This window comes from Rhinolophus ferrumequinum, chromosome 2 (assembly GCF_004115265.2).
Source record: "Rhinolophus ferrumequinum isolate MPI-CBG mRhiFer1 chromosome 2, mRhiFer1_v1.p, whole genome shotgun sequence".
NCBI lineage: Eukaryota > Metazoa > Chordata > Mammalia > Chiroptera > Rhinolophidae > Rhinolophus > Rhinolophus ferrumequinum.
This window is the reverse complement of record NC_046285.1, coordinates 97,606,006-97,629,027: the sequence shown is the minus strand read 5'-3', so window position 1 is coordinate 97,629,027 and position 23,022 is coordinate 97,606,006. Positions and strand designations below refer to the sequence as shown.

The window sequence follows — 23,022 nt, the reverse complement described above, 5'->3', positions numbered from 1 at the left end:
GGCCCGTTTTCTTTTAGTGGCCATCAAGACTATGAACAAGGTTGCAAGTCATATCAATGAAATGCAGAAAATCCATGAAGAATTTGGGGCTGTGTTTGACCAGCTGATTGCTGAACAGACTGGTGAGAAAAAAGAGGTAAGGACCCCCGCCGATCCCCCTCCCCTTCTTTTCAGGACACCTGTCAGGAAAGCTGGGTGGCTTTGATTGTTTTTTTCAAAGGGATTGTTTGTAAGAAAAATTGTTGTGGAGATACTGGTTTTGCTGGTGGAACTTTTTTCCTTTATTCAAGGCTACCGTGTGAATTTTCTTCCTCAGGCCGAATTATTTCTTAATTTAGAAAATGGGTTCCTCATTTTCACCCCTTCACTCTCAGGACCTCTGGTTTTGTTCTGTGTTAAGTGTAGCGGTGAACTTCGGTGCCATAGTCTGGGTTGCTTCTGTAAGCACCATTAAAGGCTGAAGCTATAGCCCCAGAGATTAGAATAACACAGTGGTACCTCGGTTTTCGAACATAATCCATTCTGGAAGACCGTTCGAGTTTGAAACGTTTGAAAACCGAGGCACCGTTTCCCCATAGAAAGTCATGCAAAATGGATTAATCCGTTCCAGACCTTTAAAATCAGCCCCTACAACTGCAAATTTAGCATGAATTTTACTATCTAATGATACCATAGATCCATAAAATTGACGGTGTTCGTAAACCGAAATGTTCGTCAACGGAGACGTTCGAAAACCAAGGTACCACTGTAACTCCCATGTAGTAGGTGCTCAGTAAGAATTTGTTGAATGAATGACAGTTTCAAATGCTTCTGAATCATTTCTTTTAAGTCTACCTGAAAACCTACTTAGAAGAAATGGTGACAAGAACGGATACCCCTGAAAAAAATATAGAGTGAACTGCACATTGTGCCTGAGTCATTGAGGAGAGCTTATGTGACTTAAAGTACTGATAACGCTGAGATGAATCAGAGGGTTATGATATGTAATAATATCTGTCAGTACATCCTGACCCAACTGGAATATTGTCCTTGGTTTTGCTTTCTGGCTCAAAGATAAAAAAAGGGAGAAAAGCTGGGAGGGAACTATGAAGAAAGACACTCCTGCTGTGACTAGAAGGAAGGTTAAGTGTGGGGGTTGGGGGGGGGTGGCGTGCAAGGCTTGGTTGATTAGTCTAGACAGAGAAAACAGCCTTATCTCCAGAGATACAAAAGGGTTATTATCCAGGTGTATTTTTATGTCCTCAGCGAAAACAATTTTTGGACTGTTAAAAGATAATTTTCAGAAAGAGGTAAAATTATGACATCTCATACAGAGGTAAAAGCAAACACAAATGAAGGAGTTTATTTTACTCACAATGTGAAGGAAGCAGGCAGGTGTGTAACAATTCATTGGAAAAGTCAAAACAGCGCAGGTGTGTATATGAAGTGATGACGTGTCAACACGATCTGTAAAAGGAGACAAACTGGTTTTTCCGTAGTGGGAAGAAGTCAGTTAGGTCACTACCAGACTGGACAGAATTTATATACCTATCCCTTACCTACATCTTACAAAGAGTTGCAAAGGAACTAACGGCAATGTACAGGGTTGAAATCAGGTGACCCGGGAGGGTGTGTGTGCTGTAGAGGATGCAGTTTGCCACTGAATACAATATATTTTTTCTGCATAGTATTACCATCAGGGCATGAGAATGTCCTCAGTCTACTTGGCAGCTAATGTAATCAATCAGAGTGTAGAAAAGATGGGCACTGCTGCTCTGGATTTAGTTCTCATTTTCTTGTAAAATATTTAAATAAGAAAAACATATGCTTGTTAAAGAAAAGGGCAAAAGACGGAACAAGGCAAGAAAAGAACCATCTACAATCTCAATGTTTGGGTGGCTTTTTTTGATTAAAAATTATATGTATGTATATGCTTGAATAATTATATTTTGGAAGTAATTTTGTATCTTGGTTTTTTTATATTGAACAAAGAATTTTCATGTTATTTTGAATTATTCAAAAGGATTATTTAAATTGTTGTATAATATACTGTGTGGCTGAATAATAATTTACTTAATTCTTCTCATTGGGCAATTTTGGGGGGCTTCATTTATTGAGTACTGTGAATAATGCAGCAAACATTTTTGATCGAGAGATTTTTTTTTTCCTCCTCTGTGTTTTAGTGTATTTCATTTTGACAGAAGTGAATTTTGTTGGGTCATGCAAATGAAATTTTTCATTTTGTTTTATATTATCTGCCAAATTAATTTCTGGGTTTTAATGATCTTGCAAGCCAAGGACCATTATACTAAAGACTAGAAGGTGAAATGGGTAGTGGATTGCAAAGAATTTAGGAAAAAAACTATGAATACGATTCAGAAGTCAGAGACTAAAAGGAAATATGGCTTTGGTGAAACTGCCTGTCCTCTAAAATAAAATTCTGACAATCAAGTAAGAAATCTTTCCAGCAAGGAACAAAGAGATACAGTGCTGTACAAAGGAGTGTCTTGTGAGCTGAGATTTTGTAAAAAGAAATGTGCAAAAGATGGAAGGAGGGACAGTTGGCTGTGTGCCAGTCTTAAAGAGTAGGAAAATTCTACATGAATATTAGGCTGTACAGAGCCCAGAAAATTAAGGCTTGGAAAAGATGCCAAAGAGAGCAACAAAAAGATTCTGTTTTAGCACTATAAGAAGAATAAGAAAGAAAGAAACCCCTCCAAAGGGACCAGAGGTATAATAGCCAAAGACAATTGATTACTCAAGGAAAATGATTCAAGTTTCATTTGATCCCTTTTTTTCTCTTATTGAGGAGAATGGTCTTCAAACTGGTAAGGATGGAATGGTCTTGATTGCACAAAAATAAACCCTTGGGAGAATGGGTCATGGAGATGCTTTGTGCCAAGATGAGTTACAATTCTGTAGCACTGCTTGGAGTGTATGTATACTGGGACAGCCGTGGAAATGTAGAGAGGCAGATAGTTGGAGTTACACAAGTTATGTCCCAACTTTCACAAAGGTGATTCCTGATCATTGTAGTTCCCTTTTAATGGCAATATCCATTAAAATCCTGGAATGGATTCATGAACAGTTTGTAAACAGGAATAAGAATATTTGTCAGTGTCTTCTGGGAATGGTGGGTCTATATTGAAAAGGTAACCTTGCAGGGACACAGGGTCCCTGGTCCTGTCATCAGCCAGCTTTCCTCAGGTGGTCCCTGAAGGCAGACGTGTTCACAGAGAACAAAGCTGGTAAAGAAACATCTTAGGATGCAGCTGGGCCCTCCACCTCCTACCCAGCGTTAGACACTTGGGGCTTGCGCTGGACCCCACAGAGCATCCCTTTTGCTTAAGTCGGAAGAAGAAAAGGCCTAAGATGGCATTTCCCCTTAGTAAAAGGGCCCCCGAAACCTGGCTCAGCAGGACAGCCCCGCTCTTGTTCACGCAGGGGCCTCTCAGCAGAACTCAGGCTTGGGTTTAGGGAGAAGATTCAGGAGGGGGCAGTGGGAGGCCAAGGGAGAGGCTGGGCCGTTAGCCAGAGGGAGCAGCCATGGAGAAACTTGTCGAGAGAGAAGCCATGAGCACTAGCCCTGTAGCAGCCCATGTTTGCTGTGTAATAAACAACTCAAAATCTTAGTGTTCCCCACAGCGAACATGTATTTCACACATGGTGTGTAGTCAACTGAACTTTGGCTTCTCTTGGGGAGCTCCAGAGCTCAGTCCTCAGTGAGCTCCACGTCTCTTCCTTCGAGGGTCCAGGCTGAAGCACCAGTGGCTGTCATGGGCCTGTCGTTTCCATGGCTGGTAGGCAAACCCTCAAGAGGGCTGGTGGAACCTTCTGAAGCCACATCCACGGCCTGGGGCCCATGGCCACGCCCAAAGTTATCAGGGCTTTGCCTAGTCTAGTGGGAGGCACTAGAAAATCACACGCCGGAAGGTACACAGATACATACATATATATATATATGTATATATATATACCTTGAAGATATCATGGGTTCAGTCCAGACCACTGCAATAATGTGAATACTGCAATAAAGAGAGTTACATGATTTTTTTGGTTTTCCAGTGCATATAAAAGTTATGTTTGCACTATACTGGAATCTATTAAGTGTGCAATCGCATTATGCCTATAAAAAGAATGTGCATACCTTAATTAAAGAATATTTTCTTGCTAGAAAGTGCTACCATCTTCTGAGCCTTCAGCGAGTCATAATCTTTTTGCTGGTGGAAGGTCCTAGCTTCAATTTGTAAAAAAGAACGTAGTATTTGTGAAGCACTGTAAAGTGAAGTTCAATATAACGAGGTATGCCTATAATTCTGTTGGAAGAAGGAAGTCGAGTTTAGACAATGATCTGCGCCAGTGACTTTTAATTACTTTAGGAGACATAATCCCAACGGCTTTGGCCCAGACAGTACGCAGAAGTTTGACTCGTATATATAACCATTTCTCTTCTGTGTGGGTGTTTGGGGCATGAGTAGTGGAGACTACATAGTTCCCTTAGCTGATACTGTCCTGGGGGTTGGTTGACTAGTTACTTCATACATATAAACAAAGTAATATGATTGCTAATTTCTTTTTACCCTTGGCCATACTCCTAATAATAGCTCCATAATCATTAGAGTAACCAGTACTATTATAGTGATCTCATTCATATGGTGGCAACAATACCACTGAATTCTGCACTGCTGGAAGCCACGTCACATCTCCAGCACTGTAGCCTGGTTTGGTGGCTCGCAAAGGGCAATGCCAAATGACCCTGTGTTTGGCAAAGGACTGCTCAGTTGCTGCTGTATTTAGAAACCCAGGCATCTCATCAGCAGCAAAATAAACCAAAGCCATTTGTTCTGGAGAAGCTCAACATCAAGATTTCAAATATTCATAATGATGTCTTGAGGAAGAGGACCTCATGCGTGGTGTGTGTGGACACAGACAGAACCGGGAGGCCATGGGTGGGTGCTCGGGGAGGCGTGTCTCAGGTATGATGTCCTAACAATCTGTGGTGGTCACCAATGGGATGGACCGTGAACTCGGATCGTTGCAAGGTCTTGTCCTGTGACGTGTTCAAAGAGCAAACAGGTCAACAGACCAGATGATTTCCCACTCTTGATTTGTCTGTCGAGTGGGTAGGAGGTTGGGATTTTTATGGGCTGGGAAGCGGGCCGAGGACTCCAGTGAGAAAGACAGACAGGAGGGTTGTGCAGCGTACTCACTGGCCTGTGGGCACAGTCTCTGGATCATCATGTCTGGGGGGCTGTGCCCCGAGGAGAGGACCTTGTCTGCCTGAGACGATGTAGCATTTCATCTTCGGGGGCATGTGACTAGACCTCATGATTTCCGAGGAGCCCAGAGCTCACGCTGCACAGGCTGCAAGAGCAGTCTTCAAACTGCTCAGCTAGCTTCCCTCTTCCTCCTCTAAAACGAAATAAAATCTTCTTTAAAGTGAGTTGGAGGAATAAGAAATAATTGATTCCACTGCTTCCCAGAAGACCTTTGCTCCAAGGGGATTTAAATTCATGGACCTGTAGTTTTCTGGGGTGCATCTTCATCATCATTGATGGCATTTGTCTCCCTTTGAGAAACTGTCTCTATTTGAACACAAAATGTCTCCAACTTGGTAGATCAGTTTTGACAGATTTACTGCATGTGAATTTCAAAACCCTGATTTGTACCTTTTTTCCACTTTATTATTGAAATTCTGGTAGATACACATGGGGTAAAGGGGAAAAAAGGATTACCGAATGTTTTTAAAGACAATACTTTCATGAAGCAGAATTGATATGGGGGGGAGGAGGGAGGTAGAAAAGGGAAAAAAGGGGGTCAAATATATGGTGATGGAAGGAGAAATGACTCTGAGTGGTGAGCATACAGTGCAATATATAGATGATGTATTATAGAATTGTACACTAAAAGTCTATGTAATGTTAGTAACCAATGTCACCCCCAATAAATGTAATTTTAAAAAGATGACCATATGTTTTTAGAGACAATATTTTCATGAAGTAGTATTGACATCAGCCTGCGGAACTTTAAAATGTCATAAAAATCTGAGTGTTTATAACACCGCCCAGTAAGTTTTGCTTTGTCCCTGGTTTTCAGGTTGCGGATTTGAGCATGGGGGACCTACTTTTGCACACCACGGTGATATGGCCAAACCCACCAGCCTCACTGGGGAAGTGGAAAAAGGAGCCAGAATTGGCAGCCTTTGGTAGGTATCAGAAGAGGGTTTGGGGTTGGGGGGGAGGATGGGGAAAGAGTCTGGCTTATTTTTCAAAATAAGAACATTTCCAAGACAGCAGTTTATTAAAATAAAGCTAATTACAGTTATCTGAATTCGTCTTCCTGCTATGGCCACCAACATGTCACAAATACTACATTAAACCTTCCAGTTAAGTGGGGCCACCCAGTTACATGAGAGGGAGGAAATGCTTGTGCCCAAGCCTACCCCAGGCATAAACATACAAGCAGGAGAAGTGGTTTTCTTTGTTTTTGGTGCTGCTGCTGCTGTTGTTCTAAATATCTTTCTAAAATAATGGATTAATAATAAACCAAGGAAAAATAAAGGAAAAAAAAATCCAGAGAAAACTTTCTGAGACCCCCGATCTGAGATCTTTATAAACCTCTCACTGACTCTGTGTGATGTGTGTGAAGCTGGGATTCAGGACATCAGTTCCCAGCCGAGCTACCGTGGCAGCACTGGTGCCTTCATCAGTTGTGACATGCTTCTCAGTCGCATCGTGACTAACTCTAGTGCAAGTAGAGCTGTTTGTGAATGATCGATTTTTTAATAAACTAGTTCCGATGGATGCAATTGCTGGAATTAAAAAGCTCATGTGGTTGTATTGTAATATGCTTTTTGAAAGACAAAAGCTGTGGGGGTTAGCACTCCGGGGATTATGGGTAATTCTGGAAATATGGTTTGTTGTTGCAACGTAAATGCTTCTATGGCATGCAGTGTTGTTGCTGATAATCAAACGATCAACAGTTCACGCTTTTGTTTTATGTTGTGTTTTTTCCTAACATCTCTCCAGAAGATTCCTGGCTAGGAACATAATATAAAGGAAGTCTAATATTTCCATGCTCTTACTTGACCTTATTTTTCCGAGGGTAGGCGGGAGAGGGGGTTGTTGATTATTGCTTCTTCAGCTGAACTCAGTTTTTTCCTCCATGACATGAACAAAGTATTCCCAAATGGAACATCCCAGTGATATTAAATCAGAGTGTTTAATACAAAGATTTATTGGGCTTCCTTCTTAGATCGCCCCACCTTCCCTGAGAAACTTAGTGATATTCACAGCATTGTCAGAGGGCCACTGTAGCTGTTGATGGCATTTCATTAAAAATAACACAGCACAAAACTGTACAGGAAAAACATGTGACTAAATATGCTGTACCAAGGAGTCTTTTAATGTGTTGGTAGTTTTTGATAGTCGTGGGTGTTTGTGGTGAGGGGAGGGATAGTATTTGTTTTCTTTTCCACATTAGCAGTTGTGTTTCTTATCTTGCATTTTCTTTTCGGAGAAGTCTGAGAGCTTCTTGGTAGGTCACTTATGGGATGTAGGATTCTGAAGTAAGTGACCCAAAGCATCATCTATTTCTGATGCTAAGCTACACACTAACAATTCCAGGTCAACACTGGGATTTTTCAATACTATCTCTTGAATTTTATGGATTTCCTGTAGTTAGAAAGAAACAGATTTAGAACAAGGAAATCATTTGAGAAAGTAGGGGGTCAGCCAACTTTTTCTATGGAGAGCCATATACTCGATATTTTAGGCTTCGTGGACCAGGAGGCCACGTGGAGCCCAAAGCAGCGTAGACGATCTCAATGAATGAGCATCTGTGTTAGTGGGCTGAGCTAAACAGGCGGCGGGCTCTAGTTTGCCAAGCTGTGGAATACAGGGTTCAGGAAAATGCCAGTTTTGAGGTTTGGAGCTTTAAGTGCCACTTGCTGCACAGGACCACATGGGGGACAATACATGTTTCCACTCTGCATCACTCTGTTCCCTCCCCCACGGGTTGTTTACCAGAGGGAAGTGTGGCTCCTGGACAGGGAGCCCACAACACCTCTCCTGGTTGTGAATGGAAGCCCCCGCACCCTGCCACCGTCACCCTGTGGCAAACCCCACAGGGGCCGTCGTTAGCAAGAGGCAAGCTGATCATTATTCAGAATCCTCTCCAGAGTAACAGCAAAGAGCAGGGAAAGGATTAAAATCATGTCTCTGAGTTATGGCAGATTGTGCCATAACTAATGAGCTTGTTTACAGATTCCCAGACCTTCAAGGTGACGTGTTTGGCAGTTTTGGTATGATTTCAAGTCGTAAAGCAGAACCAACAGAGCCTTAGCAATGCCTGTTGAAATAAGGAAGTGTTGCTGTGAGGGAAGTAAGTTACTTGCCATCGAACAGGCAGCTCTCGGGTTAAAACAACTTGCTGTCTTGTGTTTTGGTTTAAACCTCTAATCTCAGGAAGTAGTGCCGTTTTCTTCTGAAACTGAAGTTGACCTGCGGCCAACCCAGCACCGTGAGGTCTTACACACAGGATGGCTAATGTGTGCTGAGTGCTGATCATCATCTTTAAAAGAAAAAAAAATAGCTTGCCTAGGCTTCTGCCTTGAAGGGTGTTAGATGTTCACCTCTTGCAGTATAGACAGAGAGCTCCAGGCTGTCAAGGGCAGCCAGGACTTTTGGAGATCAAGGCCATGTCTAAGGGGATTAGGCAACCCCGTGAAGTTAGTTGAGGGAGAATAGCCCGCAGGATCAGGGTGAGCTCATGGGAGAGGCAGAGGGGTTCATAGTCCAGGTGGAGGTTCACTCTGCCCCACTGCTGTGATCTGATATAGTTGAAGTTGAGGTAAACTGAGGCAGGCCAGTAGCTTTCTTAGAGCCATGCACTGGTTCTTATAACACTGTGGGTCTTCTTGAGAGTAAGGTCACACTGGGTGCCCTCTCCTGGGGTAGAGCTCTCTTATTTTTAAAGGGACTTGTGTCTTGGCCACTGATTTCTGCTGAAGGCTTCATGGTGGGAACATAGGGTCTCCTCGCATTTTTGGTGCTCAGTCTCCATGCACAGCGGGTGTGGCCCTTTGGGTGGAAGGAGTGGGAACCTCTGGGATCCTTGAGGAGTTGGGTGCTGTGACGTATAAAGGGCTGGGGACCGTCAGACTCAGTGGCTGGAGTCAGTTTCTTTGTATCGTAAGGCATCTTTTCCTGCAGTGGAGGTCAGGGCGACCCTACACAAAGGGGAGACTGACCCAACCTAAGTAGGATGGAAAATGAACCAGGTGCTGTGCGCTGGTCTGCGGGGGGGCCCGAGAGCCCATCCCTGAGAATTCTCTGAACCTTTGCAATTCTGTGTCTGGGACACAAGGCATGTCCCCTCCAGCTGCTGTGTGACTGGGTCCCTGCTGTGCCTTAGGGTCAGAGTGTAAAGAGAGATAGAGACCTTCTCCTGGAGAGCCAAGGGTGGGGTGGAGTCACGCTTCCCATCCTTCTGGGCACCAATTCTTCCTTCCCCTTCCTGACGAGTCAGAATCCCGGAGTGTTAAACATGCATGGCATTATTTAAGGAATCTTATAGAAGACTATGCCTAACTCTGTTGTATCTTCCCATCCCTCAAAGAATATAAAAATACTCCATACTTCCTGCTTCTAAAGAGTTTATTGTGATTCAGCCTGTTTGGAAGGAGTGGAATTACATTTTATTTCATAAGCTAATTATGAGGAACAAGAAAAGATAAATTATATTTCCTGAATTATGAACAGTCTCTGTGTGTCATATTGGCTTCATTTGCATAAATATAAATCAACTTAGGCAATTATATTATTATTAAAAACATTTGTATTACTCCTCCAGCTGCTGAACTAGTACATTTTTGTTAAATATGTTATCTGTTAAAGTTTTAAACTTGAAATGCTACCCTAGTTAAAGTGTTATGTTTTACCCGAAAGTTTCCAGTGGGGCGGGTAATTTCCATTTATTTAGATTTCTTTGTTTATTTTGAATCTAGGAAATTTTGTCTCACTGGGCTCTTGAGTTTCGCACACATGACAAATGAGTGGAAGATGCAGTGGGAGTTGGCTAACTGGGATGTCACCGTCCCCTTCATAGCTGTAGTGTTTGTTACCACAGGTCATTGAAGTTAAGGGGAAAACCCCACACTTTATGTGCCGTAACCGCCTTTACTTTGTTTTTTTCCAGTCTTCAAAACTGCTGTGGTCCTGGTGTATAAAGATGGTTCCAAACAGAAGAAAAAACTTGTAAGACTTCTTGTTTCACCCCATAGTTTGCAAGGATCTCCCTTCCTATCTGCTTCTCAGTTATATCTGTGTAATTATAATGCTGCCTCTTTGTCAGGCGGGAGCCTTTTATGATTTTCTTCCTTCCTTCCTTCCTTCCTTCCTTCCTTCCTTCCTTCTTTCCTTCCTTCCTTCCTTCCCTCTCTCCTCTCTCTCCTCTGTCTCCTCTCTTCTCTCTCTCTCTCTCTCTCTCTCTCTCTCTTTCTCTCTCTCTCTCTCTCTCTCTCTCTCTCTCTCTCTCTCTCTCTCTCTCTCTTTCTCTCTCTCTTCTGCTAAGGAGTCAAGGAAATTACCCAATTACCCATCCTGCTTTTTTTCAGGCAGGCTCACGCATAGAGCATGAAAGTGAATACTTTTGGGCCTGCCATGGCTAGAACCTTCCTAAACACTAGTTTTTTTTTTTTCCTTTCCTTCGTCTTCTTGTCCCTCTGTTCTTGTTTTGAGGTCCCTTTTCTCCTCTTTCCAGTGTCTCTTTGGTCTGGATTTGTTTAGCAAACTTATTTGCACCCTGTCAGCATATTTATCATATGGCCTCTTGCTTTCTGCTGGATGAGTAAAAGTGCACCCAGGGTCAAGTCCCTCTGGACAGACACTGGAGTTCCAGTGTCACTGGAGTAGAGAATGTGGGGGTCTGGCTAGAGCAGTCTGTCCTCATGCACCTGGTTCCTTCTCTTCCTGCAGGTAGGATCTCACAGGCTTTCCATTTACGAGGAGTGGGACCCCTTCCGATTTCGGCACATGATTCCTACCGAAGCTCTGCAGGTTCGAGCTTTAGCAAGTGCAGGTAAACTCTGAACGTGCTGAGTACGTGTTTCTTACGTGTGTATGAATTGTCTGAAACCACGCTCTTGGTCTAATCACGCTACCATCTTTTTCTTCTGTGCTGAACTGCCTTTTCCGTCAGTCTCTCCATTGCCTCTCGTTTACCCTGCCATTTATTAAGTATTTGAATGTATGAATGAACAAACGAACTGAGTCAATGAATGAACTGAGTGAATGGAGGTAATGCCGTCAACATTGTTCCAAGGAATGGTAGTCATTCTGTTATTTATAGTAATAATATTATAGTGACAAACGGCTGAACAGCAGTGAGTCTAATGGAAAGAATCTTTGAGCCTATACGCAGACTAAGCCCATGTAAATAACTCACTTGCCTTTTAACTGAGAGACTTGAAAAGACCACCAAAGCACAAAAAGACCCTCAGGTACATTTTTCCCCCTTTGCGTTATAAATCTTTATCTTTTTTTTTTTTTTTTTTAATAAATCTTTATCTTTGTATTAGCATGAAGGCTCTGCAATGTCATTTTTTTTGCTGCAATCCAAGTAGCAGTGAAGCGAGTTGTTGGATAGTAGTGAATATACCCAAAGTTAGATGATGCTTTAAGCATATGAGAAGGGAATACCAATGGGATATTAAGTGACTCGGAGGCCCCATCCCGGCCTTAATTTGAGGCCGTTCTGGGGAGGAGCCTCCAGTGATGGCTCTCCTGCACACCTCCAGGAAGGAGCACATTTGGGGGTCAAGTGTGACCCCCTCCAAATAGGCCACACCTATTCCCTTTCCCACCTAGAAGCTGCAGGTGTCTGGTTGTAAAGAGAGGCCCTACACGTGGACTTCCGCAGGTGCACAATGGATCTGTATTTCTATTTCATGCTTCTGATGTAAGCGTTACGTTTACAGTGTCCAGTTGGGATTGCTTGTCCTCTCCCTGTTTCCATTTGTCGTCACATCCGTGAGCGGTAAAATTGCTCTGATCCTCATAAAACCGCCTCCCCCTAGTCCAAAGTCATGAAGAAAAACTCTTGCATTATTTGGTAAATCTTCAATTACTCACCCAAATTAAACTAGATGCAGCTTCCTTCACAGTGGTTGTGCCTTGTGCCATAGGAAAACTCAAATGCAAACACCATGTTAGACAAATGTATTTAGGATGATTGTTTGCCTTAAGGTTTCTCTCTCACTTTCCAGCACAGAGATTTATCCTGGTGCCTTTTTACTTACGATTTGATTTATAAAGTTGATTTACACATGAATTTGCGGGAACTTATAGGTTGTAGGTCTACAAACAGCTATTATAGAATAACACTTTGAGGTTTGGACACTTAAATACTAGTGTTGTCCTACTTTGCAGTCTTGGGTTGTAAATTATCTAGCTCATATATTTCCTTGTGCCTGGTTTATAAATAGGAAAGCTTATATTTTTACCTTGTGTCCCCGAAAATAAGACTGGGTCTTATATTAATTTTTGCTCCAAAAGATGCATTAGGGCTTATGTTCAGGGGATGTCATCCTGAAAAATCATGGTAGGGCTTAGTGTCCGGTTAGGTCTTATTTTGGGGAAAACACGGTAGCAAACTTCAGGCTTCTCAGCCAGGAACTTTGCCTGCGTTGAGGACTAAATACTTAAAGACATTACATTTTGAAAACAAAGCCATCTTTGTGATATGACATTTTATTCTCACCCTCTATTTTTCATTCCAATCAAGTTTGAAACCATCAAGATAAAGCCTCATTTTAATGGAGTTATAAAGACTAGCCAGTGCGTCCCTTGTTGTGAAATACATTCCAGTGGATTTGAGAATCAGAACATGGAATGTCTAGATTTTTATCCTAGTTTGGGAGAGCTTGTGAAAGTTTCTGTGAATGGGTCCTGGTTGGACCCCTTAAATAATATGTCACAGTGAGAGTTTGTGGCCAGGGTTCTGAACAATTGGACAAGGATGACCTCACAAGGTGCAGTCTTGATGTTTGTCATGAATTGTTCCCCCCAACAAACACTTTATTCATGACCTCAAACGATAGAGCGTTGCAAGGCTTATAAAATAATAAATAATATAATGTGGTATTTCAAGCCAGGTGTTGCAAAGCTTAGAAGTGATGTAAACATAATTGTTCCGTACCCTAAAATATAAGTGTTCCTTACCTTCTCCGCATACTGTTTCTGATTCCCTTGGAATGCGTGCTGCGGGAGGGCTGAGAAAGAGGAGCCCCATTCACTTCCAGGACCTGCTCTTTGTCTAGGGCACTAGGCCCGGGTGTTTGTGGGGAAGGCTCCCCCCAAAGAAAGTGAGGACCTGCCTCTTTGTTATCACTGGCCTGGTGAAATCTGCTTTCGAATCTTGGGCTCTGTCTAGTCCAACTGGTACCCAAACAACTAATCAGTTAATTGAAATAAGTCAGCCAAACGGTCTGTGCAGCTAAAAGGGTCAGTTCTTCGGTCAATATGATTACTGATTGTTCTCTTAGATCATCTAGAAGGAGATCTTCACAACTGGAAATTTTCCCAGCATTCTTTTTCTTAGCACCGATTAAGCTTTTGAATACTTTGTCTCTTTGGATCACAGGACCATGGTAAAGTTCCTTTGGTCATATGCTACTCTGCACTATTTAATCTTACACCAAAGTGTGGAAAATGCTTTTGTAAAAATGCAAGTAAGCCCCTTTGAAACATACCCTCATTCATGTTTGTTTAAATTTATCTAGATGCAGAAGCGAATACCGTGTGTGAAATTGTCCACGTAAAATCGGAGTCAGAAGGGAGGCCGGAGAGGGTCTTCCACCTGTGCTGCAGGTGAGCCTGGAGCCATGAATTGCAGACCGCACAACTCAGAGGAAGGAATTTGATGTGCTTGGTGTCCTCTAACCACTCTGGGTTCTACAGACCAGCCTGGGCTTCTCTAGTCTCTTCATGCTTTTTCTTATACATTTGAGAAATTATTGAATAATAGTAATTGGATAAATTAAACTAATTTTACTAGAATATGGACAGTCACCTGCTTACTTTAATATCTTTCAAAAACGAAATAAGAATTTTCAAATACAGTCAATGTTCCAATGAGGGCCTTCTTCCCATGTTTACATTTGGTAGACCAGAAGGAAGCAGTTGTCCTGTAATTTTTGTTTCCGTGTTTGCATACATTGTTTGTTTATCCTGTAGCATCTCTGAGATACAGCAGATGGCAAGGCAACTTGGAGTTGGTAAGAGTGTGGGCAGGCACTACCAGCGTTCTTCCTCATGGATAGAAACTGCAACATAAGGAGGTTGGCACTAGTCGCTCAGCCTTGAGTGGAAGCTACACTTACCATGTGGGCTTCTATTTCTTCTTGTTCTTTCCCTCGCTCTTTGTTCCATGGGAATGTGAGGCCTGTACTCAAATGCAGCCAATTCCTTCTCTTTTGTTTTTTGCCTAGAAATATCAAGACGAATGGCCCCAACAGGAAGCATTTTGATGTATTTGGCTTTAAATGTGATCTATACTCAATTATGCTTTAATGGACTCAATAATTTCCTCAGTACTTACCCAATAACCCGCACTATGGTAGTAGCATGCTATGGGTTGCCTACAAAAAAAAAGGCAACAGAATCAACATTATGATGATTATTAGCATTATTTTATAATGAGATTGCTAGTATAGTAAGAAGTCACATTTGCCCAGCATGAACTATGCTAAGCACCTTAGCACATTATTTCATGTATACAGACTGAGGTGCTGCTGTTATCCCATTTTACAGATGGGGAACCAAGGCTCATTGAGGGTACTTTGCCTAAGACCTTATAGCAAATGAACACTGAGTTCAAATTCAGGTGGGTTTGGCTTCAGAGCCCGTGTTGTGTGTTTCTACATCACTGCTCTGTGTTGGGTGACAGGGATCAACAAAGGGCAGAGATCCCAGGAAGCTGTCGGGACTATAATTGAAAATTTTTTTTCAGATAATCCACATGTGGTTTGTGTAGCATCTTTACCGTCGATTTAGGCTAATCCACTTGTGATTTTGTTGGTCAAGTCCACAGGGTCCAGGGAGCAGGCCTCTTAGAGATGCCACATCCTGTGTTAATAAGAAATATCAGGTGAAACTAACCTGAGTAAAAAGACTGAGAACGTATTAAGAAAAATGACTCATACCTAAGAAGTATTATTTACTCTGGGAATTAGGACTTGGGAAGAGTTTTGAGATCTTCACAATGTAGCTTTAATATTTACATGTTGAAATGTCTTATGGGAGGAGCTGATGTTTCACAGAGGGCCACCTCTAGGGGGAACTAAAGAGGCTGGGATATTTGTCTTTGACTGCTCTGCAGAGTAAGAATCTTGTGGTTCATTTTTCTGTAAAAACAGTTTAGAAGGAAAAGCTCTGCCTGAAGTGCCAAGAACAGAATTTGGCAACTTCTTGGTGCAGAGATCCATCTATCCATCAGTCCCTTTACTAATGGGCTGCTTTGTCCCATATTGGTTGCAGGAGGTGAATTGCAAAGCATAGAGGGAAAGGAGTACGTGTGCTCTGTCCTCAGCAATGCAAACACAGCTCAGCATGGAAATGAGGGCCCTGGCCTCAGTCTTAACCCCTGGTCCCCCGGGGTATTTGTTTGGCTGCACTTGATAACGTTAGACGTTCCCCGTGTGTTAAGCACTGTTTCTCTAACATGTGTACATCTTCTTTTCATAGCTCCCCAGAGAGTCGAAAGGATTTCCTAAAGGCTGTGCATTCGATCCTCCGTGATAAGCATAGAAGACAGCTCCTCAAAACTGAAAGCCTTCCCTCGTCCCAGCAATATGTCCCTTTTGGAGGAAAAAGATTATGTGCGCTGAAAGGGGCCAGGCCGGCCATGAGCAGGGCAGGTACTGTGGGGATTCCGACGTTCAAGATCCCCATCACCCCCAGTCCACTGTAGAACTTGAGTGAGCTTGACGTCCTTGTTGAGCAAGATTTAGATGTGGCCTTGTGGGGTCTAACCTTGGAGTACGGTTCTTCCCTGGTGTGAGGTTCCTTGGCCCTTGCCTCCTTCCCAGTGGCCCCCTGGGGACCCACATTTCGTTTACTCCTCTTGTCCTCCCTCAAGCTTTCCCTTTGCTGCCCTCCTCCTTCTGGCTGGTGAGCTCCTCTCTCATTTGCCAAGCCAGGAATTGAGCACATTCTCTTTCTGGAGGGGCTGTCTGAGCTGGCTTGTGGAATGAGAGTCTCTGCTTTGCATGACAGCCAGCTTTGTCAAGCAAAAAGCAGTGTGTCATGTCTCAGCAAGGTCATGTCCCACCTTTCTGAGAACATGGTGGCTTTGTAATCCAGAAACAGCAATGCCTGTTCTCAGTAAGGATTTCATGTTTGGTAGACCAGATGACATATCAGGTTTTTGCCCTTGCCTTGTGCCTGCGACTTTATTTTTAGCTTCAATGTTAATTTGGGCAAGCCTTTCACTACTCTTGTAAAAGAAGAATCTAGACTTTAAAAGGCCCCAGGTAAACATTCTTTTAGGACTGGAATCACCTTGGAGCAGTGAGGAAGGAAGGTCAATATACCACCTATAAATGGCAGTTTAACATATCTAGGAAGAGGCATATTTTCATAACACGTAGCTATTAATGACATCAAGATAGTCACTCCTTTCTTAAGAGACAGCCTAGAATTTTGCAGGGAAGAGTCTAATCAAAGAGGCTTCCTTTGCATTTGCCAAAAGGGTTGCTGACCTTTGTTGCAATTGCCTTTCCTCCTGTTCTCAGTTGTGTTGAAGAGGCATGGATAGAACTGTACATGGTTGAAGGTTTTCACAGACATAACCTGCGTAGCTTGATGTGGGATATGACAGTCTTTAAGCACCTTAAACTTAACTAATGTTAGGGGGTTGGTTTTCTTGAATCTATTCTCCAGTCAGTTGAGAAGTGTTGGTTGAAAACCTACTGTGGTGAACACTCAGCACTCTGTGGGGTTCTCTGTTGTGGTCCCCTAAGAGCCACGCACACCTGCATAGCCACAATTTCTCATTGGAGTCCTTACGTGACAAAGCTTTGCTGATCCCTCTAAAGCTCACAGTAGAGAATTTCACCTTGGAATTGTCTTCACCTGCTCCTTTCTCTTGCCAGGGAATGTTTGATTAGGTTTGGGAATGTATTCCAACCTCAGGAAACCCCACGTGTCATTGGCCAACTTTCAGTTGTTTATGAACCTAAATTCAGAGCTGCGTTTATTTTGAAGCTAAGCATTTTAAGTCTGTCTGCAGGACCCTCAGAAGTTGTCCTGTTGAAATCCCTTTGGAGAGAAAACATGATCAACCCACAACTTACACCATCATCATGAATTCCAAGAGAAAGCCTTGATGTCAGAGCCTCTTGGCTTTGGCTGATTAGAAGATTTTCTGTCTGATGGCTCACTTTTGGCTGAAGAAAGTCTTTATCATTCTACTTTTGATGCTCCTTAACTATCATCAGGAACTTCATGTTAGATGATTTAAAAATGGTGTGTGAGTGGGTCAGCACAGCACTAGCTGGTGGTCAGTTTTAACAGTGAACACTGGAAATATTCAAATCAAAGAGTCCTTGAACCCCATAAGACTGGCTGGGTTATTAAGTATCTTTCTGATAAAGAATAGATACTCATGCTTCATTATGCATTGTCAGGGATACCTAGGTAGTTTATATCTCCCTTTGTTCTAATATGACATTAAAGCCAAATATCTTGTTTCAATAATTATAGCTCTAAATATAGTCTAAAAGAAATATATGTCTGCCAATAATAACCCAATTTAAAAAAATGTTTTGTTCCAACATTTTTTATGAAAATTTTCAGACATAAAGAACAGTTTAAGAACTGTGTGCATTCATATGTACCATCAATAGTTTATATTTTTCTGTATTTTCATGATCACAAATCTATCCATCTATCATCCATAAACTCATCTTATTTTGGAGACATTTCAAAAATGCAGATATTAGCATGCTTTACCTCCCATACTTCAGCATGAAAATCATTGACAGATATTTTCAATAACCTAATTTGAATTGAAGTAGTTCTAATATAGTCATTGGAGAGAGCTAGTCTCCACTATGGTGGTGTTGAGATAAAATTGAACGGGAATTGTTGCTTCTCCCAATGGAGTAGTAGTAGTAGTTTATTTCTTTTTTCCGTTTTTTTTTTCCTCTGGAAATGGGTTTCATGCCCCTCCTTGAGTGGAGTGATGTTCCATGTTAGAGATGGTAGAACACTTAGGAACAGTGATGGAAGCACAGGGATCTGAGGCAGAAGATGGCCAGAACGGGAGCCAATTGAGGCCATTGTCCAGCTCCTTGACCTTGTACCGTCTGTATTTGAAGTTGAGGCTACATTTGGCAGAATAGTCATCTTACTTCTAGCGGCATTGAAGTAACTTAATGGTTTTTTAGGGCTTAGGTTTTAGGAAAGCAATTCCCAGTAGGTGTTTAGGCTCTTCCCCTCCATTGGAAAGCCTGTTTTGCATTTCACCTTCTTGTCTCTGATAGAACGGCCACTTCACTAGCGAAAGAGAAGCAGCAGTGTTTCCATGTCAGCTGTCTTTTGTGTATGTGTGTGTGTAGTGGGATTGTTTGTGTGCTTGACTGGGTGGCGTCTTCTGTGTATTTGTTTTTAATAATTCTGGCTTCCTAGAGGGCAGTAGGTGAAAGAGTGAATTCAAAGGTTTGTTTTTCTTACCCGTTTGTCACTTTATATAGCACTGTGTTGATCACCTGCCTGGGTGTCATATATATTCATTTCTCATCCCACTCAGGCTCTGGTGTTTTAATTGCTTGGTAGAAAAGAAATCGGTGACGTGTAGAACATAGTCAGGAGGGACTAAGCTCATTTGCTGAGCCTCACGATCCATATGGGGCTTGTCAGAAAGAGGGCAGGGAATTAACTGGAGACTTCATATCTCTGAGAGCCACTCTCTCCTGCTGTCTCTCTCTGAGGGATGCCGTGCCCTTAATCTAACTACAAATCCTCAAGAAGTGTTACATTTAGTTTCCCAGAAAGTAAGATAACTTGGGACCGGGGCTTCTGCCTCGTTGAGACATCATGGTGATTTCTACAAAGACAGCGAGACTCTGGAAGCATCCTCCACCCTTACTAAAGACCTGTTCCAGCTAAATGACAGCCCCAGGGGGGATGCTCAGACCACTGGGCCATGGGGCATTGTCAGGGCTGAGGGCCTACAGAGTGCTAAGATCAGTGTCTACGTGAGAGCAGAAGGAATCTGCAGCACCTGTCTCCCAGGTGCACAGGGCAGAGACATGGGTTATTTCAGAGGAAGTTGCTCCCCGTGTCCCCACAGCCTACACCCGTCTGTGTCCTTGTGTCTCCCCTTGCCCTTCAGCTAGTTGCTGTGATGTCTCCTAAGGCCAGGCATCTGTTTGAGGTAAAGACTCCAAGATAGACTGGTGAAATCTGGACTTTACGCCCCGAATACTAGCAAGGCAACAAATGCATACCGTGTAGTTTTTCTTTTATTTGCTTTCTGAATTTTTATCTCATGTGAAGCATGTGGGGGTTTTATTTTTATATTTTTGTGTGTGTGTGCAGTGTCTGCCCCAAGCAAGTGTCTGGGGAGAAGGAGGCGGCGACTGGCTCGAAACAGGTTTACCATTGATTCCGATGCCATCTCCGCCAGCAGCCCGGAGAAAGAGCCCCAGCAGCCCCCCGGTGGTGGGGACACTGACCGATGGGTAGAGGAACAGTTTGATCTTGCTCAGTATGAGGAGCAGGAGGACATCAAGGAGACAGACATCCTCAGTGACGATGATGAGTTCTGTGAGTCCGTGAAGGGCGCCGAAGTGGACAGAGACCTGCAGGAGCGGCTTCAGGCTGCCTCCATCAGTCAGCGGGAAAGAGGCCGGAAAAGCCTGGATAGTCACACGTCCCGCATGACGCAGCTCAAGAAGCAAGCTGCCCTGTCAGGCATCAATGGAGGCCTGGAGAACACAAGCGAGGAAGTCATTTGGGTTAGGCGTGAAGACTTTGCCCCCTCCAGGAAACTGAACACTGAGATCTGACTGTGTCCCTTTCCCCATAGAGAGTGTGTGTAGATACTTGTCCCCGCCCTGCCCTCACTCTGCCCCTCCTGTACCCTCGAGGAGGAGAATGTCCCCTTAGGTCGCACTGTTGCACACAGTTTTGGCAGCTGACTTTGCTCTGAAGCCATTGTAGTCACGCAACGTCATCCTTCTAACAACATCAGAAAGAATGGTTCAGAATCTTAAATAAGCTTGAGTCCTATCTTCTGTATATTACTAAGGGCTTTTATTTATTCTCAGTTAATCAGGGCCCAAAGAATTGAAAAAAAAAAAAAAAAGGATTCTATAGCACTGGAAAGCAGGTTACCCCCAGAGTTTAAGTATGTACAACAGATTAGTTTAAGAGATAGCACAAAAAGTAATAGTAATAAAGATCACTCGGTCTGAACTCAATCCGGAGCCATCTCCTAGTTGGGGACACACAACTTTAAACAGAAAACAAAGCAACTGTACAGCTTGCAGTGTTCTTACTCCTTTCCCTCTTAAATGTCTGAGAATATCTGTGTATTTTAAGGATGTGTGAGTCGAGGGTAGAGATTTATGTTCTGATGAGCCTTTTTTTTCTCTTCTGTTTTGGTCTATGGCTGGTCTTATTCGATGTCAGTGTTTGGAAGTTCTAGTTTTGCATAGAATTATAAAGATGCCAAACTCTTTGAAAAGAGATCCAAATTTATCACTTGAAAAAAAACAAAAACGCTATTTTTTTGTATTTTACCTGAGATGCAAGGGCACAAACAGGTGAGAATTTTACAGTGTTAGTGTAACTCTGAGTCTAAAAAATGAGGATTTTACCTTTTACAGAGAGAGTGAGGCACGGTGACTTTATATTTATATATGAAAAGCCAACAAGATGCTCACGTGAGGAGAAATTTTTTTTTCCAAGAAGCAGATTTTTTTTTTTAAATGTTTGAACCTCTATTTGAGATGGAAGCTTGGTTGAATTAAACATGACACCCGAAGGCGCAGTATGTGTGTCTGTTGCACGTGGATGAGGAGGGGAGACTCCTCATGGGGTTGCCATGGTGATCATTGGTTTTCCCATCAAAGTTGCATCTTCATTCATAGATTACCTACCCCTTCCCTCACAGTCCATAACAAAACCTCTTAACAAAACAACCTCTTCAAAAAGATGTCTTGTGTTTAACACTTTCTTCATGCCAACGAAACAGGGTAAACATGCTAAAAATCTAACATTCTAAACAGATTTCCAAATAGGGAGAACAAAAACAAGTTAAAGCACTTTCAATTTTTTTTTTTTTTTAAAAAAGGTTTATAGCTTTTTTTTTTTTCTCTCTCCCATTTCACAATGTCCACTTCCTAAGAAGGGTTTAAATAATATGAAAACTTTCTTTTTGGGGAAAATATCTATTTGGTGTTTGACACATCAGTAGGTACTTTAAAGACCTGAATTTTATAGTAGCTTTAGGAATTATATTTTATAAAAATTAGTTATGACTTTATATTTCCAGACAATAGAGAGTTCAGAACATCATGCTCTGTGGCCCTGCTTGCTTCCCCTGCTTCCCCACCCTCTATCCCTCCCCTTTCGGGTTTCCAGGGCTTCGAGCTTGATCTTTTGAAAGTTTTATTCTATTAAATTTTTGCTATATCTTCTGATTTTCTTAAAAAGCTTTAGAATGGTTTCTATACCCTTTGTATCACTGCATTGTTCCATATCATCTCCAGTTCGATTGTGTCCGGATGGAAAAACTGAAGCTGAGGCTTCTTTTCATCACATTTACTAGTCCCAGTGCTGCGGGTCCGTCTGAAAATGCTGGAAAGTCTGGTGCTTGCAGAGGGTGCCATTGTCTCTTGTACATAAGGTCATGACGTGTCTATGTCAAAAGTTCTTATATATTTCTTTTATAAGCTGAAAGAAGGTCTATTTTTATGTTTTTAGGTCTATGAATGGAACGTTGTAAATGCCTGTCAAACAATAAAAATATTGAAAAGTATCTGGATGGTCCTGTGCCTTTTTTGAACGGGAGGATGAATATGAACTATTAGCGAGAGACAGAGTATGTGGGAGAAAGTTTCCTGGGGATGCCTTTTTTTCCCCTACATAATTATGATCATCAAGGGAGAGCTGACGTGCTAGAGCTTGATGTTTATTTGTCCTTTTTAAATTTATTTTTTATTGAGGTATAATTGAGGTAACATATTAGGTTCAGGTGTGTAGCTTAATGATTTGATATATTTGTGTGTATTACACAATGATCACCGCAGTCCAAGTCACATCCATAACCATACGTAGTTACAAAACTTCTTTTCTTGTGATGAGAACATTTCAGATCCACTCTCCTAGCACTTTCACATATGCAAATACAGTATCAGTAACTGACTGCTGTGCTGTGTGTTACATCCCCAGGACTTACTCATTTTATAACTGGACGTTTATACTTTTAGCCTACTTCACCGTTTTTGCCCATCTCCTATCCCATCTGTTCTCTATGTCCATCAGCTCATATTTTTTTGTTGGTTTTGATTCCACATATAAGTGAGCTCATATGGTATTTATGATCTCATTTTCTGTCAGTACAGCTGAACATTTTAACCAGAAAAGAAAAAGTATGCAGGTTGCTCAGCATCTTGGTCTCCTGATCTGGAGAATAGAAAATGGCACAAATAGGGATCAGTAGCCATACTGAGCACTGTTTTCCAGTCTCCTGCGCCCTCCTGGTGGGCGCAAGCTGACGGGTACCAGGCAGAAGTACTGGGGGGAAGTGCAGAGCTTAGACTGGCCTGGCTGGGTAAGCTCTTGAACCCAGGGTCTGCCTTCACATTAGGTTCCTAGGGATCTTGCTGCCTGGGTCTTCCACAGAATCCCAACAAAAAGGTAAATGCAGTCTTGGGCTACCTTACGCGCTTCCCTTTCAGTCCCCAATCTTACTCTTCCACAATCCCTTACAAGCCTTACAGGGTCAGTTTATCCCACCCACACCTGCCTTCCA

General features: G+C 42.5%; 1 protein-coding gene across 3 annotated transcripts in view; it reads left to right on the top strand.

The window, feature by feature from the left end:
* TIAM1 (TIAM Rac1 associated GEF 1) overlaps positions 1-22,026 on the top strand; it is a 191,370-nt gene extending 169,344 nt beyond the window's left edge. For all 3 annotated transcript variants that reach the window (XM_033121186.1, XM_033121204.1, XM_033121194.1), the window contains exons 21-27: positions 18-136; positions 6,076-6,184; positions 10,177-10,235; positions 10,956-11,058; positions 13,760-13,847; positions 15,723-15,895; positions 19,581-22,026. In XM_033121186.1, the coding sequence (XP_032977077.1) occupies positions 18-136; positions 6,076-6,184; positions 10,177-10,235; positions 10,956-11,058; positions 13,760-13,847; positions 15,723-15,895; positions 19,581-20,050 (1,121 nt within the window). In that variant the 3' untranslated portion in view covers positions 20,051-22,026. The remainder of the gene's footprint in view (positions 1-17; positions 137-6,075; positions 6,185-10,176; positions 10,236-10,955; positions 11,059-13,759; positions 13,848-15,722; positions 15,896-19,580) is intronic.
* Positions 22,027-23,022: the final 996 nt, after the last annotated feature.